The sequence below is a fragment of the Brassica napus genome, chromosome A10 (genome assembly GCF_020379485.1).
Source record: "Brassica napus cultivar Da-Ae chromosome A10, Da-Ae, whole genome shotgun sequence".
In the NCBI taxonomy this organism is placed as follows: domain Eukaryota; kingdom Viridiplantae; phylum Streptophyta; class Magnoliopsida; order Brassicales; family Brassicaceae; genus Brassica; species Brassica napus.
In genome coordinates this window covers 9,103,296-9,115,672 of record NC_063443.1, presented here as the reverse complement: position 1 = coordinate 9,115,672, position 12,377 = coordinate 9,103,296, and the positions used below count along the sequence as shown (strand labels likewise).

Below are 12,377 nucleotides of genomic sequence, written 5' to 3'. Positions count from 1 at the left end.
ACCTTAGAGGTACGTTAGTCTCTTCCCAAAGTTACCTAACCAACAAAGCTTCTCAACCAACCACATGGAGTCAGGAGCTCACATTGCAGCTGAAGACAACGTGGTGAAACACAACAAAACCGACTTTGAAGTTCCTTTGCTTATGGGGTGATTTTAGAAACTTCTGATCAACCTGAAACTTCCTCCGGCTTCAAAGCTTCCATCACTCAACCTCTTTAACGTTCCGGTTTCTCTCAAAGGTCTTAAAGCTGCAGGTGCTAAGCTTGGTCAAGACGTTCTTCGTTGCAACAACGTCTCTGAGATTATTGCTGTTAATCATCAGACAGGTTTACCAGCTAGGTGCATGCAGTTCTGAAGATTGTTCCATTTTAAAGGATGATTATTTGTTTCTTTTTACTATATGATTAAAGGCTTAAATAAAAATGAGATTATAATGCAAATTTGATCAAAACAGAGACAGACACTTACACAACAACAACAACAAAAAGAGTGTTGTCTGTAATGTAAATTTGATTAGCTTTTACTAATACACTCATAAGAGATGAGACAACACAAACGACCAGTTTACAAAGGAGAAAGCAAGACAATGCAAATTATTATTGTTGTCGTTTTGGATGCAGCAAGCACTTTCCAAGAAACAACTTGTTCATAAGTGACATGTCTCCCCATTGTAGACAAACAGGTTCCTGAAGGCAAGCACGCAAATCCCTGTATAGACAAGACTAATGAGTTGCAGACATTATCTTATGACCCTAACGGTTTGTTTTGTTTCTTTTTTACCTGTTGCATTAGCTTGGCAAAGTCAGAGCAGAGAGCCATTCGACCAGATTCATCAAAGATGTTTTCCAGTGCAATGTCTTGTAAGGATACAAGCGTTGTCTCTAGCATGTTCGCGAATATAACCACTGGTTGAGGCTACAAACATAACCTAGACTATATTAAAGCAAACACGGTTAAAATAAAACTACCCTATGGACACTCTGACTCACCTTTAAAGAGCAACACAAAATGGCATCTTGGTGATTCCATGTAAATTTCAACAGAGTCTTGCTTCCAAGAGAGTGAATCGTTTATTAAGTCCGAGCCTAAGTGGTGACTGCAACAACAAACATTAGACTTAAGCATCATGCATCATTAGTTAACTCTAGGGTTGTAATGAAAGAAAGAAAACTCACGTGTAGCTTTGGGAGATCACTGGGCAAGGGTAACAGCTTCAGAGACCCCGGGGACAACTTAGAGCCAAGAACGGGTATCTGTAAACTTCAAATTATCTGAAATGAGAATTTCAGAGCATCAGCTTCTTAAGCGTACAATCATTCTTTTTTCTCGCCACAATGACATTACTCATAGATTACAGATGATATATTATCAACAACAATAAAGATTTTACCTTAGGATTATAAGCAATGACACCAATTGTGCTGAAAGTATCATACACGATCTTTTCATCCACATCCTGCAAAAGCAAAACCTGATCAGCTATTGTAGTGAAGTACCAATATTTCATAATATAGTTACCACCAGATAACATATATACATACAGGGTCAAGGTTTTCAATGAAAATATTAGTACCGAGATCAAAGATCTTCCTATCTTGAGAGCCCTAATTCAATTACAACAGGAGAAAAAAATATATATTAGAAAACTTCTAAGAGGAGCAATTAAACATGTCTTTGCACCAAAACTCGCAAGAATCCAAGTTCCCAGAAACATTTTTTTTTTTTTGCTAAAAAAGTTCATAAAAAATTCGTAGTAAATAAATAGTATGCTTAATAACGAAAGATATAGGAACAAAGGTATCTTGTTTAGATGAATAGGTTTCCCATGGAGCTTGTTTATGTTATCAATCTTAATTCCTGCAGAAAACGTTACCATTTAAGCCAACAAAGAGATGTCTAAAACAGTAAAACTCTCTCAAAGAAACGGAAGGATCATGACTTACATAGTCAACACATCTTCCTCGCTTCGGAACTCAATGAATAGATCGGAACGTCACTTAAAGCTTTTGTGGGATTTCATCGTGGATGTCGCTGCTCAAGAGGAAGACGGAAGAGAGAAAGCTAATCGTGAGTTTCTAACAGGTGTGCTAAAGTTTGGACTTGAGGTTTGGGCTTAATCTGCAAATGAAATAAAAGCCCAGATGAAATAAAAGGATTAATAGACCCGACATGAAGCAAAAAATCGGAAACAGCTTGTTGTGCAAACACGTGTCACATTTTGCCCCATCTTCTATGATGACATGGCAGCAGGAGGTGAGAGAAAACTCTGCTTTATTATTATATATTATATAGATAGATAGATAGATAATGTAATATAGAAAAATATAAGTTATCAGGTCGCATATCTAAAAATTGTATATCCAAATCTATAATATTATTTGCAAAGTGATTTTTTTGCAACAGAGCTTTCACATTAAAAATTAGAATGATCAATGTCATAATTACCCTTAATGAATTTATATTAATAATATCATATTTTTAAAAATAAAAAGAAGATAATTTTTATATATTGTGTTGTTATCTTAATGAATATATATATATATAATTAAAACAAATTTATACTAATAATATCATATTCTTAAAAAGTAAGACAATTCCTATATATATATTGTGTTGTTATCATGAAATAATATTTTTTTTTATATTATAAACTTTTAAATTAAGATGAACAACAATTTATAATCAAATATTAATCAAGTAAAAACATTTTCATAAAGATATTTTTTACAATATAATTAATATTTTGAGTGTTTTAAATGAAAAACTTTATCAAATATAAATAATTGGATGTTTGATTAAATTTTTCTGAAAAAAACAATAACTTTCTATACTATTATTTGCAAAGTGATTTTTCGCAACTGAGCTTTCTCGTTAAAAGTTATACTGGTCAATGTCATAGTTACCCTTAATGAATTTCTATATATGTTTTATTGTATAATTAAAAACGAATTTATATTAATAATATCATATTTTTTTTTAAAAATGAAGATAACTTTATATTGTGTTGTAATTTTAATGAATTTTTACATATATATATATATAATTAAAAATATATATTAACAATATCATATTCTTAAAAAGTAAGACAATTCGTATATATTTTGTTGTTATCTTGCAATAATATCTTTTCTATTATAAAATTTTAAATTAAGCTGTAGAACAATTTATAATCAAATATTAATCAAGTAAATTATATTTGCATAAATATATCTTCTAAAATATTTTTAATATTTTGAGTGTTTTAAATAAAAAACTTTATCAAATATAAATAATTTGATGTTTCATTTAATCTTTCTGAAGACATAAATAATAATTTTTTGTACTATTATTTACTAAAGTAATTTTTCGGAATGGAGCTTTTTCTTTAAAAGTTAGACTGGTCAGTGTCATAGTTACCCTTAGGCTTGGGACTTTTATCCGAGATCCGGATTCGATCCGAGATTCGATCTGGATCCGATCCAAAAATCCGGATATCCGGAGAGGCCGAATCCGGATCCGGATAGTAAAATATTGGATCTATCAAAGCCGAATCCGGATATCTTGATTTTTTAGTCCGGATATCCGGATCCGTAAGTTTTATTAATAACTATTTCAAAAATAATAATATATATAAAAACTAATTTTATTTAATATATTTTCATTTTTATAGTAGTATATATAAATTATATGTAAATTTTGTAATATTATACATAGAAATAATTAAAAACATTATATATATTTTTATTTTTAAATTATTGTTAATATTTTATATATATTAATATTATTTTTTATTTATTTTAAGGATCCAAATCCGGATCCGGATATCCGCCGAATATTATAATTTTGAGAAGGATATCCGGCACCCGGATATCCGAAAACCCCGGATCCGGATAAGGATAGTAAAATTAGGGATCCGGCAGATAAGGATCCGGATCCGGATATCTTAAAATTGTCCGGATACCCGATCTGTCCCAGGCCTAGTTACCTTTAATGAATTTCTATATATATTTTATTGTATTAGAAACAAATTTATATTAATAATATCATATATATATTTTTTAAATGAAGATAATTTATATTGTGTTGTTATTTTAATGAATTTATACATATATATATATATATATATTAGATAATTAAAAACAAATTTTATATTAATAATATCATATTCTTAAAAAGTAAGACAATTCTTATAGATTGTGTTGTTATCTTGAAATAATATTTTTTCTATTATAAACTTTTAAATTAAGATGCAGAATAATTTATAATCAAATATTAATCAAGTAAAGAATATTTGCATAAAGATATTTTTTAAAATATTTTTAATATTTTTGAGTGTTTTAAATGAAATTTTTTATCAAATATAAATAATTTAATATTTGATTTAATTTTTCTGAATACATAAATAATAATTTATCGGGTTTATTTGATTTGAACTAGTAAATATTTGTAAGAAAATTATGTGCACGCTTATAATATTAACTAGAGCTTGACCCGCGCATCCGCGCAGGTGTTAGTTTTTTTATAAATGAATATTTATTTCTATTAGTGATAATATATATTTTAAAATTTACCCATTCAATTTTTTTTTAATATAACATTTCTAAACACAATAATTTTATAGTTTATATTGAGTAGTTTTATTTTATCACATAAACCCTTAACTATATCATCCATTTATTTAGAATATGACCTGTAAAGTCACAAAAATATATTTTTATTTTTTATGGATCAAAATTTTATGATTATATTGTTGTATAAACTGTTTTTATGGATCAAAATTTTATGATTATGTATAATAAAATTGTTGTATACTATTTATTATGTATATGTGGAATTAGTAAAATAATTACCATATAATGTATGTAATTACGAAATGTATATATAGAATTAAATATTTTCAAACACACATATGTATAATAAAAAAGGAAAAGACAAAGAATATTAAAAGTTAAGTTTATTAACTATTGTTGCCATGATCTTTTAGTTAGAATATGATTTTGGAAATACATTAATTGAAGAGAAAAGACAAAAATCCTAAAGAATAGGTTAATTAATAATTTCAGTGGCATGCCATTGTAAATATAGTGGAAAACTAAGGGATAATCTAATTTTGTACTCCTCTTTTAATAGATGAGATAGAAAAAGGGTGGCAAAATCATAATGCGCTGATTGTAATGCGAAGCAAAGATGATTTCGCCTTTTGCCTTGTTTTCAACCCTCATCATAACGGAATACTTATTTCGTTTTTTACTTTCTTTACTCTTTCTTTCCAGCTTTCATTATTTTAAATTAAATTTTCATTCGAAGTATTTTTTCCATGTCCTTTCGAGTCAAAAGACAAAGCAACATAAGAACAGTATTAACGTATAGCTATTTATTTTCTTGTTCAAAGATAATATATAGATAGAAGAGGAGAAAGTCCAAAGAAATGTAGTAAAAAGACCCATACGTGCTTCCATGATTAGTCCATCAAATTCAAAGTCATCGCAACGAAATAGTCCATATACTACGTGTCGAACCTGGTCATAAATCTCTTTCAAGACTCAAGAGTCTCTATTTCATATCGTCTCTTTGAAACTTTCTATCATTATTTCATATTACTAGTCAAACTTCCGATAAAAACTTATTGACAAAGACCATATGCTCCACTCATGTTTTCCAGTCGCAAATATCTAAACTTTGATATTGTTTTCTGAAGTTAAGGATTAAAAATTTGACATAAAAGGTTAATAGGAATATTAAGTCTATATTATAACTTCGAGCATCGACATATGGATCTATTCTCTATATTCGATCTCGATATTGAGTGGTACACGTTGAACTACACCATTATATATCCATATGAGCACAAGTATAAACGATATTTTCATTAAAAAGGAATAAGAAGTCTTAAATCAGTATCATGGTTCATGAATATATAAACCGCATAGACATTATAGTCACTCCATTACTAAGAACTTATATATCTTAGCTAAATTGCAACGAATTATTGAATATATAAACCGCATAAACATTATAGTCACTCCATTACTAAGAACTTATATATCTTATTCATAGTTAAAAGCAAAGTCCAAGAATATATTTTTAACTTAATATCATATATAGAATAATGTGAACACTCGTCAGGATTTATGGATTCCTCGGAGAAGTAACCGGAAAAAGAGGAAGAAGCAGTGGCTGAGAGTCTCTAGGAGTTGAAACTGGAGAAGGATGAAGAAAGTATCCTTTTTCAGCGATGGCTTTGTCTTCTTCAGATGAGCTGCCTAAAGACAAAGGAGATGACTTGTTGAAGGGGTCATTGTTGCTTCTCAGTGGAGTAACGGGACTGTTTAACCCTAGCTTCGGGAAATCTAGCATGCTTGGAGACAGAAGAACATTCTCTGATGAACTGTTCCTTGGAGAGAATCTTGGGCTTTGATGAACATTGTTTCCGCTTGAGAACATCAACCTCTGAGAGTTTTGAAGCCTTAAAGTATTGATCATTAGGTCATTCTTAGCAAACATGTTGTTGTTATTGTTTTGTCTTCTTTCGTAGAGCTTGAAGCTGTTGGTTTTCTTGATGGGTGGTATTGAGAAACCTCCTTTGTTGTTGTTCACCGGAGAAGGAGCTTCGTGGTGTTTTCCGGTGTTGGTATCGGTGGAAGAGGAGCCCGTTAGCATCTGAACAACTTGTTTGAAAGTGGAAGTGTCTGCTTGAACAAATGTTGTTGGGTAAGGATTAGATAGATGTTGATGCTGCTCATGATGAGGAAGAGATCTTGTCTGAGGCTGCAGAAACCTAGGAGATGAGATTATGGGAGGGGGGTTTTGCATGATTTGTTCTGGTTTTGAGCACAGGGATGATGTTGATGAGACCTCCATTAAAGATACCCTCTGTATGTGTATGAGGGAAAGAGAGAGAGAGAGAGAATGATTGAAAGAGAATAAGAAGAAGACTGGAAGTTGCTGATGTGAACAATGTGTAATGTTGTTTTAGTTTTGTCGTGCGACGACAAATAAAAAGACTTTAAAAGTGAGGTGTCCTGGACCCATCTCATCCTCTCTCCTTTTTAAAACTTTTTTCTTTGTTTTGAGAAATTTAAATCTTTCTTAGAAACCTAATTTTTTAGATTCGTATTCCGACGACTCTGTACATCATCATCATGTCTCTTACACGAATCATCAAGTGTTTGAAAATATCAATCAATATAATATAAATTAGAGATGCCAAAATGGATTATAACCCACGGGCCATAACCACGAGACATGTTCAAGTAACCCGAGTGGATCTAGACATATATATTGTGAAGGAAAAGTAAAGCAAGATTTTCGTGATACGAAAAGATTAAAAAAGTATTCTTTGTGGGTGATACGAGGAACGTGACATTGCTTCTTAGAGATTTTCTGCATTATCCTAGCCAAGACAGTTGCTGGATAATTCCACTTAACTTGAGGAACAAGTTAAGTCATAAAAGTGAAGTTTGATGGGTTAAGGAAAAAGAAAAACATATCGAACTTAGGAATATTTTAATATTATTATTAGGTTAAGAAGTAGCTTAGTCCTATATAAAGAAGTCTCGTGGACAAATGTAATATCAAAAGAAACATATTGAGAGATTTAGTTTTGAGTGAGTTTCTAAATCTAATAAAAAGATAACTTCTTAGAAGGATTATCCTGGCCTAGACCGAATGGAAATGCGGGAGGAGATATTTCATTGCGGAGGCTCCTGGTGATAGAAGAGATTGGATCTCTTAAGTAGCCTGGCGCGGAGTCATATATGATGAGGTGATCTTGGATGGAAACCGGAGCTTCTAGCTCTAGTGGTAAAGGGCTTACACCTTTGAGTACTGCCACTTGGGTTCGAGTCCCGGCCACTGGAGAATTAACATTTCGGCATCGCCAGGGACAGAGGACCGACACGTGGCAACACGTGACTAGTCTGGATCACTTATGTGGAGCCAGGATACCTCTGTATAATTCAAAAAAAAAAAGATCTTCGATGGAATCGTGGTCCAAGATTCGCATTACAATGGTTTGCAAAATCCATCTTATGGCGTATGGCTTTAGTGACGATGCCTTGTGGGCATGTGACTTATTAGTTGATAAGAATCATCCGGTCTAAAGAGAACATAGTTGGACAAGATGATAGATCAGTCGATATGCTTCATGAGCATGGTGTGTTCCTGTTTATGAGCAGGAGGTTGTGGCCTGAGCCAGCAGAGCACTGCAGTGAGTATAGTCCTTAGACTTGTTGTCGATGATCACCTAGGTCTGTGTAAATCATCAAGGAAGATCATCTTTAAAGTTCATGCTCATGTCATGTAGGAGGAAATGCTTGACCTGGACGAAGGAAAAAAACGTTATAAAGGCAGTTCTCCATGGTATGTATGTTCTGACTCTGGTTTGTTGTCGAACCTTTTGGAGATTCTTCTGCCTTTGAATTTTATTATTCTGTAGGATATTCTTGTTGTGCCTAGCGGATCATGATTTCAATGTCAAAGTAAATTCAAATTTCAAGAATTGATTTTTGTTTTGAATAAAGCTATCTTTCCTTTTATACTGGCTGTGTATCCGAGAAAAGGAGCAATGCCTTTCTTTGGTTCCTTTATATCTCTATTTTATTTTCATTTTCATATATGGTATTCAGATTTCTTTTTCTCATGCTGCAACTTCCATTAGCATCACTACCTTTTCCAAATCCGCAGTCCTATTTTGTATTCGCATTGAAGGTAATCTTCTTGTCTTCTGGTCATAGATTCCTAGGGACTAGATATGATAAGTTTTGGTTATTATTTTATTTTTAGATTAATTGGCAAGGTTGTCTCTCCGTCGATTCGTCCCCGGTGTCCAGGTTAGAGATGGATGATATGTCAGGTCGAATTCTGTTCCCTTTGTCCTCGGTGGGCGTGGGTGGTAGGGTTAAGCTGAAGGGAAAGCTTGGATCAGTTATCTCAGAGTATGATAGTTTTTGGGAACCCTCGATCGACATGCAAATCCCAGAACCGATAGCTTATTCTATCGAGATGCTTTTCAAGGTGGAACCTTCTTCACTGATAAGAGAAGAAGATATGAGGGAATTGAAGGAGAACTATTTATTGCCTACATTACATATGTAATATGATTCAATGATGGATTACATATCGATAAGCAGCTTGACAAATAAATACTTATATGTCCGTGTCCATAAATTTGTTTTCTTAATTATTTACATACTTTAGACATGGCGGTGGATTTCTAAGCTATCACATCTATCATACAACTATTTCAATATCAATAAATTCATATCTAGGCAGGGCCGGTTCAGAGGGTAAGCTCCCCAAACGATTGATTAGGACATATAATTTCAGACGGCATACTTTTATTTAATTTTTACACTGAAACTTCTATTAGTATATATATGTAGACATAATTATAACTCTTTTGATAAAAATAACATTTGTAATAATTTTTTTTATCTTTGTTTATTGAATTTTACTAATAAATGTAATGAATAAGTGTATTGTTAGATAATAATTATTTCAAAATGTGAAATTTTAGATAAAAAATTATTTTATTAAAATTATTAAGGTAAATTTTGTGCAGCTCTTTTTGGTACTACGGAAATGAGAAGCAAGAAACAGCAAGCAAGAAAAATGATTAAAAATAATGTTTTATTAATTTTTACAGCTGTGATTAGTGATTACTATAGTTTGGATTAAAAACCCTAGTTCTAGCCGCATAATTTTGTAGTGTATGTTTTGAATAGTCGATCATTTGTTCTAGATAGGTTTAGGTCCTCTTTATTAGTTTTTTTTTATAATCGGAGGCTAAGTTGAATTTATTTTACTCGGAAGGAGGAGTTGACTCGAGTCTAGAGTCAAAATTTATCCAAGCAAGAATCGAAAGCATGCATCTTTCTCGGAAACAGGAGTAATAACTTCCTGAATTATTTTTCCCTAACAAAAAATATGATTGAATACAATGAAAGTTATGCAGTTAACTTGATAAGATTATTTTTAACCAATCACTATAGAATTGAATTAGTTTTTATAAAGATTTAATGTGATTAATATTTCTAAATACATATTTATAATCCCCTACATATTATTTGAGAAACATTACAACTTTTTTTTGTAACCACGTGTCATCATTAGGATGATTCTTAGAATCATTAGAGAAAAATGCTGGTATATCTAATTATATAATAAACTTTTTATTAAATTAACCATAAATTTATTATTAATGTTTTTATTATTTATAATTAAAGTTACAAAATTGTCTAATGTGGCTAGAGTATATATGACAATTAATGATTTTGAATAATAAATATTTGATAAAATTAATGTATCTTCTATCATATTTGTTTAATTTTAATTTATTCAAATAAATTAAAAACCCACATTAACCATATAATAAAATTTAGATTTCTGTATATGTTATATTTGGAATTTTTAAAAATGACTATAAATTACTAAAACAGTTAAAAGTCTCACATTCAAAATTTGTGATCTATGGTATAAAATTTTTGTTATGACAAAATACAAATGATTAAAAAATCATATAACTAAAAAGCCTAATTTAGTGAATTATTAATATTAAAAGATATATGTATATATATATATATCATTTAAATTAAACTATATACCATATAAAATATATAAATATTTTAACTTCAAAATTTACTCTGAACAAATTTTTTGATAAAAGCTTTGAAAAAACATTGAAAACTTAATTTTTTAAAAATTATAAAATACTAAAACTATTAATCCCACAATGAAAATTTTGTTATCAGTAATTTGATATTTTTGCTAGAATAGATACAAATGATCAAAAAAACATATGAGTAGAAAATATCATTTAATAGAAATTAATATTAAAAATATTATGTATGTTAATATCATTTAAATTTAATTAGATATCCTATCAAATAGAAAAAAAATTGTTTGGATTAATAAAATTGATTTATATGTTTGCACCAATTTAATTATATATGTAATAGTTACTGACTTTTAATTATTCAATATATATTTATTATTCCATTATATAATATTTAAAATAATTTTTATATAAAATATTTATTCCGCGCAAGGCGTGGATCTTAATCTAATACTATTAGATAAAATATAAAAAGCATGTTATTAAAATTTTGATTAGAGCGACCAAAAATGTGAGACATGCACTATACTCATGAGACAGGACTTAGAAATCGAAGTTGAAAACCACATGCATCCAGCTATCTATTTTGGAATTTCATAAAGAATCATATATCAAAGAATATCAAAACTTTATAAAACTATGGTGATATATACTGTTATTAGAATTTGATGACGCCCAACAACATGATATTAGAATATTTTATATAGGTCGAATAATTTTTATTTTGATTTTTTTTTTGTTTAAGAATCTATACTCATACTCATCAAAGTTGAGATGAGATGTTCTTAATTTTCTTAACATGCTTATTTTTTTTTATTTTTTCAACGAACAAAAATTCTAATTACCTACTGTTTCAAGTCAAGGAAAAGAAAATAAAGACGCTCTCAACTCTACCCTAGCTTCCAAAAGAAAAAGGGCATATTTGGGTCACCTTCTCTGGCATCCGGCGACTGTACCATGAGAAGGTTTGTAGTGTAGTTTAGCTAGTGTAATCGACTGAGGTCCATTAACAATTTGTGATGGTGTCGGTTGCTTCGTCCCCCTCAGCCTTGGTGAGGCCTAATCAGATCTTATATATTTTCTGGTGTGCTGCGCAAAAATATACTGTTTTGATGTGGATTATTAAGGATTTGGCGAGGCTTGTAAAAGGTGTGTTATCGGTGGTAAACAAATGTTTTTAGTTTCATAAATCGGTTGTTAATGATAATTTTCAGATGACAAAAAAATTATGTACCGAAATAGTAGGAGTCCTTCCATAAGTTCAGGATACTCATAGGTTATTAAAAAAAATTATGTACCATTATCAATACAGTCAGAAAATTATTAAATCTACAAATAAATTTTATTTGTGTGCAGTAACCGGATAAGATCTAAGGGCCTGACTGGTTCAAACGTAGCGATTGCGGTTGCGGGAGTTTGTGGATGCGGGCGGTTGCGGTTTCTAGCAGTTTTAAGAGATTTGTACGACTGGTACTGCAGTTAAAAATTGGTGCGTTTGCGGGTGACTTATGACTGGTTAATTACCAAATGCGGTAACAATCAAATAATAAATTAACGATATTTACATTTAATATAATTATAATAATATCAAAAATCATAAAATTATAATAAATATAAAATTTATATTTAGAAAGTTATAATTTTAATTTTTGAAAATTTATTGAAATTTTTTTAATTATAAAATTTTATAATATTATTTAAAATATAATAGATATATTTTAATATTTTCATAATTTCAATTTAAAATTTTTTATTAAATATTTTTACTTTGTATATATATTGT

At 30.1% G+C, this 12,377-nt stretch overlaps 1 protein-coding gene and 2 long non-coding RNA genes across 5 annotated transcripts; 1 reads left to right on the top strand and 2 right to left on the bottom strand.

The window, feature by feature from the left end:
• Window positions 1–404: 404 nt before the first annotated feature.
• Window positions 405–2,134, bottom strand: LOC106371276. 2 transcript variants are annotated; one of them, XR_001274510.3, is made up of 7 exons: window positions 1,944–2,134; window positions 1,542–1,857; window positions 1,391–1,456; window positions 1,176–1,271; window positions 990–1,096; window positions 781–915; window positions 405–708 (listed from the first exon to the last, which is right to left on the bottom strand). It is a non-coding gene; the product is annotated as an uncharacterized LOC106371276 (long non-coding RNA). The 2 variants fall into 2 exon arrangements; XR_001274511.3 differs by having other exon boundaries at window positions 1,574–1,857.
• A 3,695-nt stretch (window positions 2,135–5,829) lies between these two features.
• Window positions 5,830–6,969, bottom strand: LOC106370227 (VQ motif-containing protein 33). Its single transcript, XM_013810277.3, has one exon. The coding sequence runs from the start codon at window positions 6,838–6,840 to the stop codon at window positions 6,109–6,111; it is 732 nt and encodes a 243-aa protein (XP_013665731.1). The 5' UTR covers window positions 6,841–6,969; the 3' UTR covers window positions 5,830–6,108.
• A 45-nt stretch (window positions 6,970–7,014) lies between these two features.
• LOC125579143 lies at window positions 7,015–9,131 on the top strand. 2 transcript variants are annotated; one of them, XR_007317151.1, is made up of 4 exons: window positions 7,015–8,188; window positions 8,285–8,340; window positions 8,607–8,688; window positions 8,764–9,131. It is a non-coding gene; the product is annotated as an uncharacterized LOC125579143 (long non-coding RNA). The 2 variants fall into 2 exon arrangements; XR_007317152.1 differs by having other exon boundaries at window positions 8,285–9,131.
• Window positions 9,132–12,377: the final 3,246 nt, after the last annotated feature.

What these genes read in the sequence shown, in the direction of transcription:
- LOC106370227 (XM_013810277.3), bottom strand. Translation starts at nt 6,840, where the DNA reads ATGGAGGTCTCATCAACATCATCCCTGTGCTCAAAACCAGAACAAATC.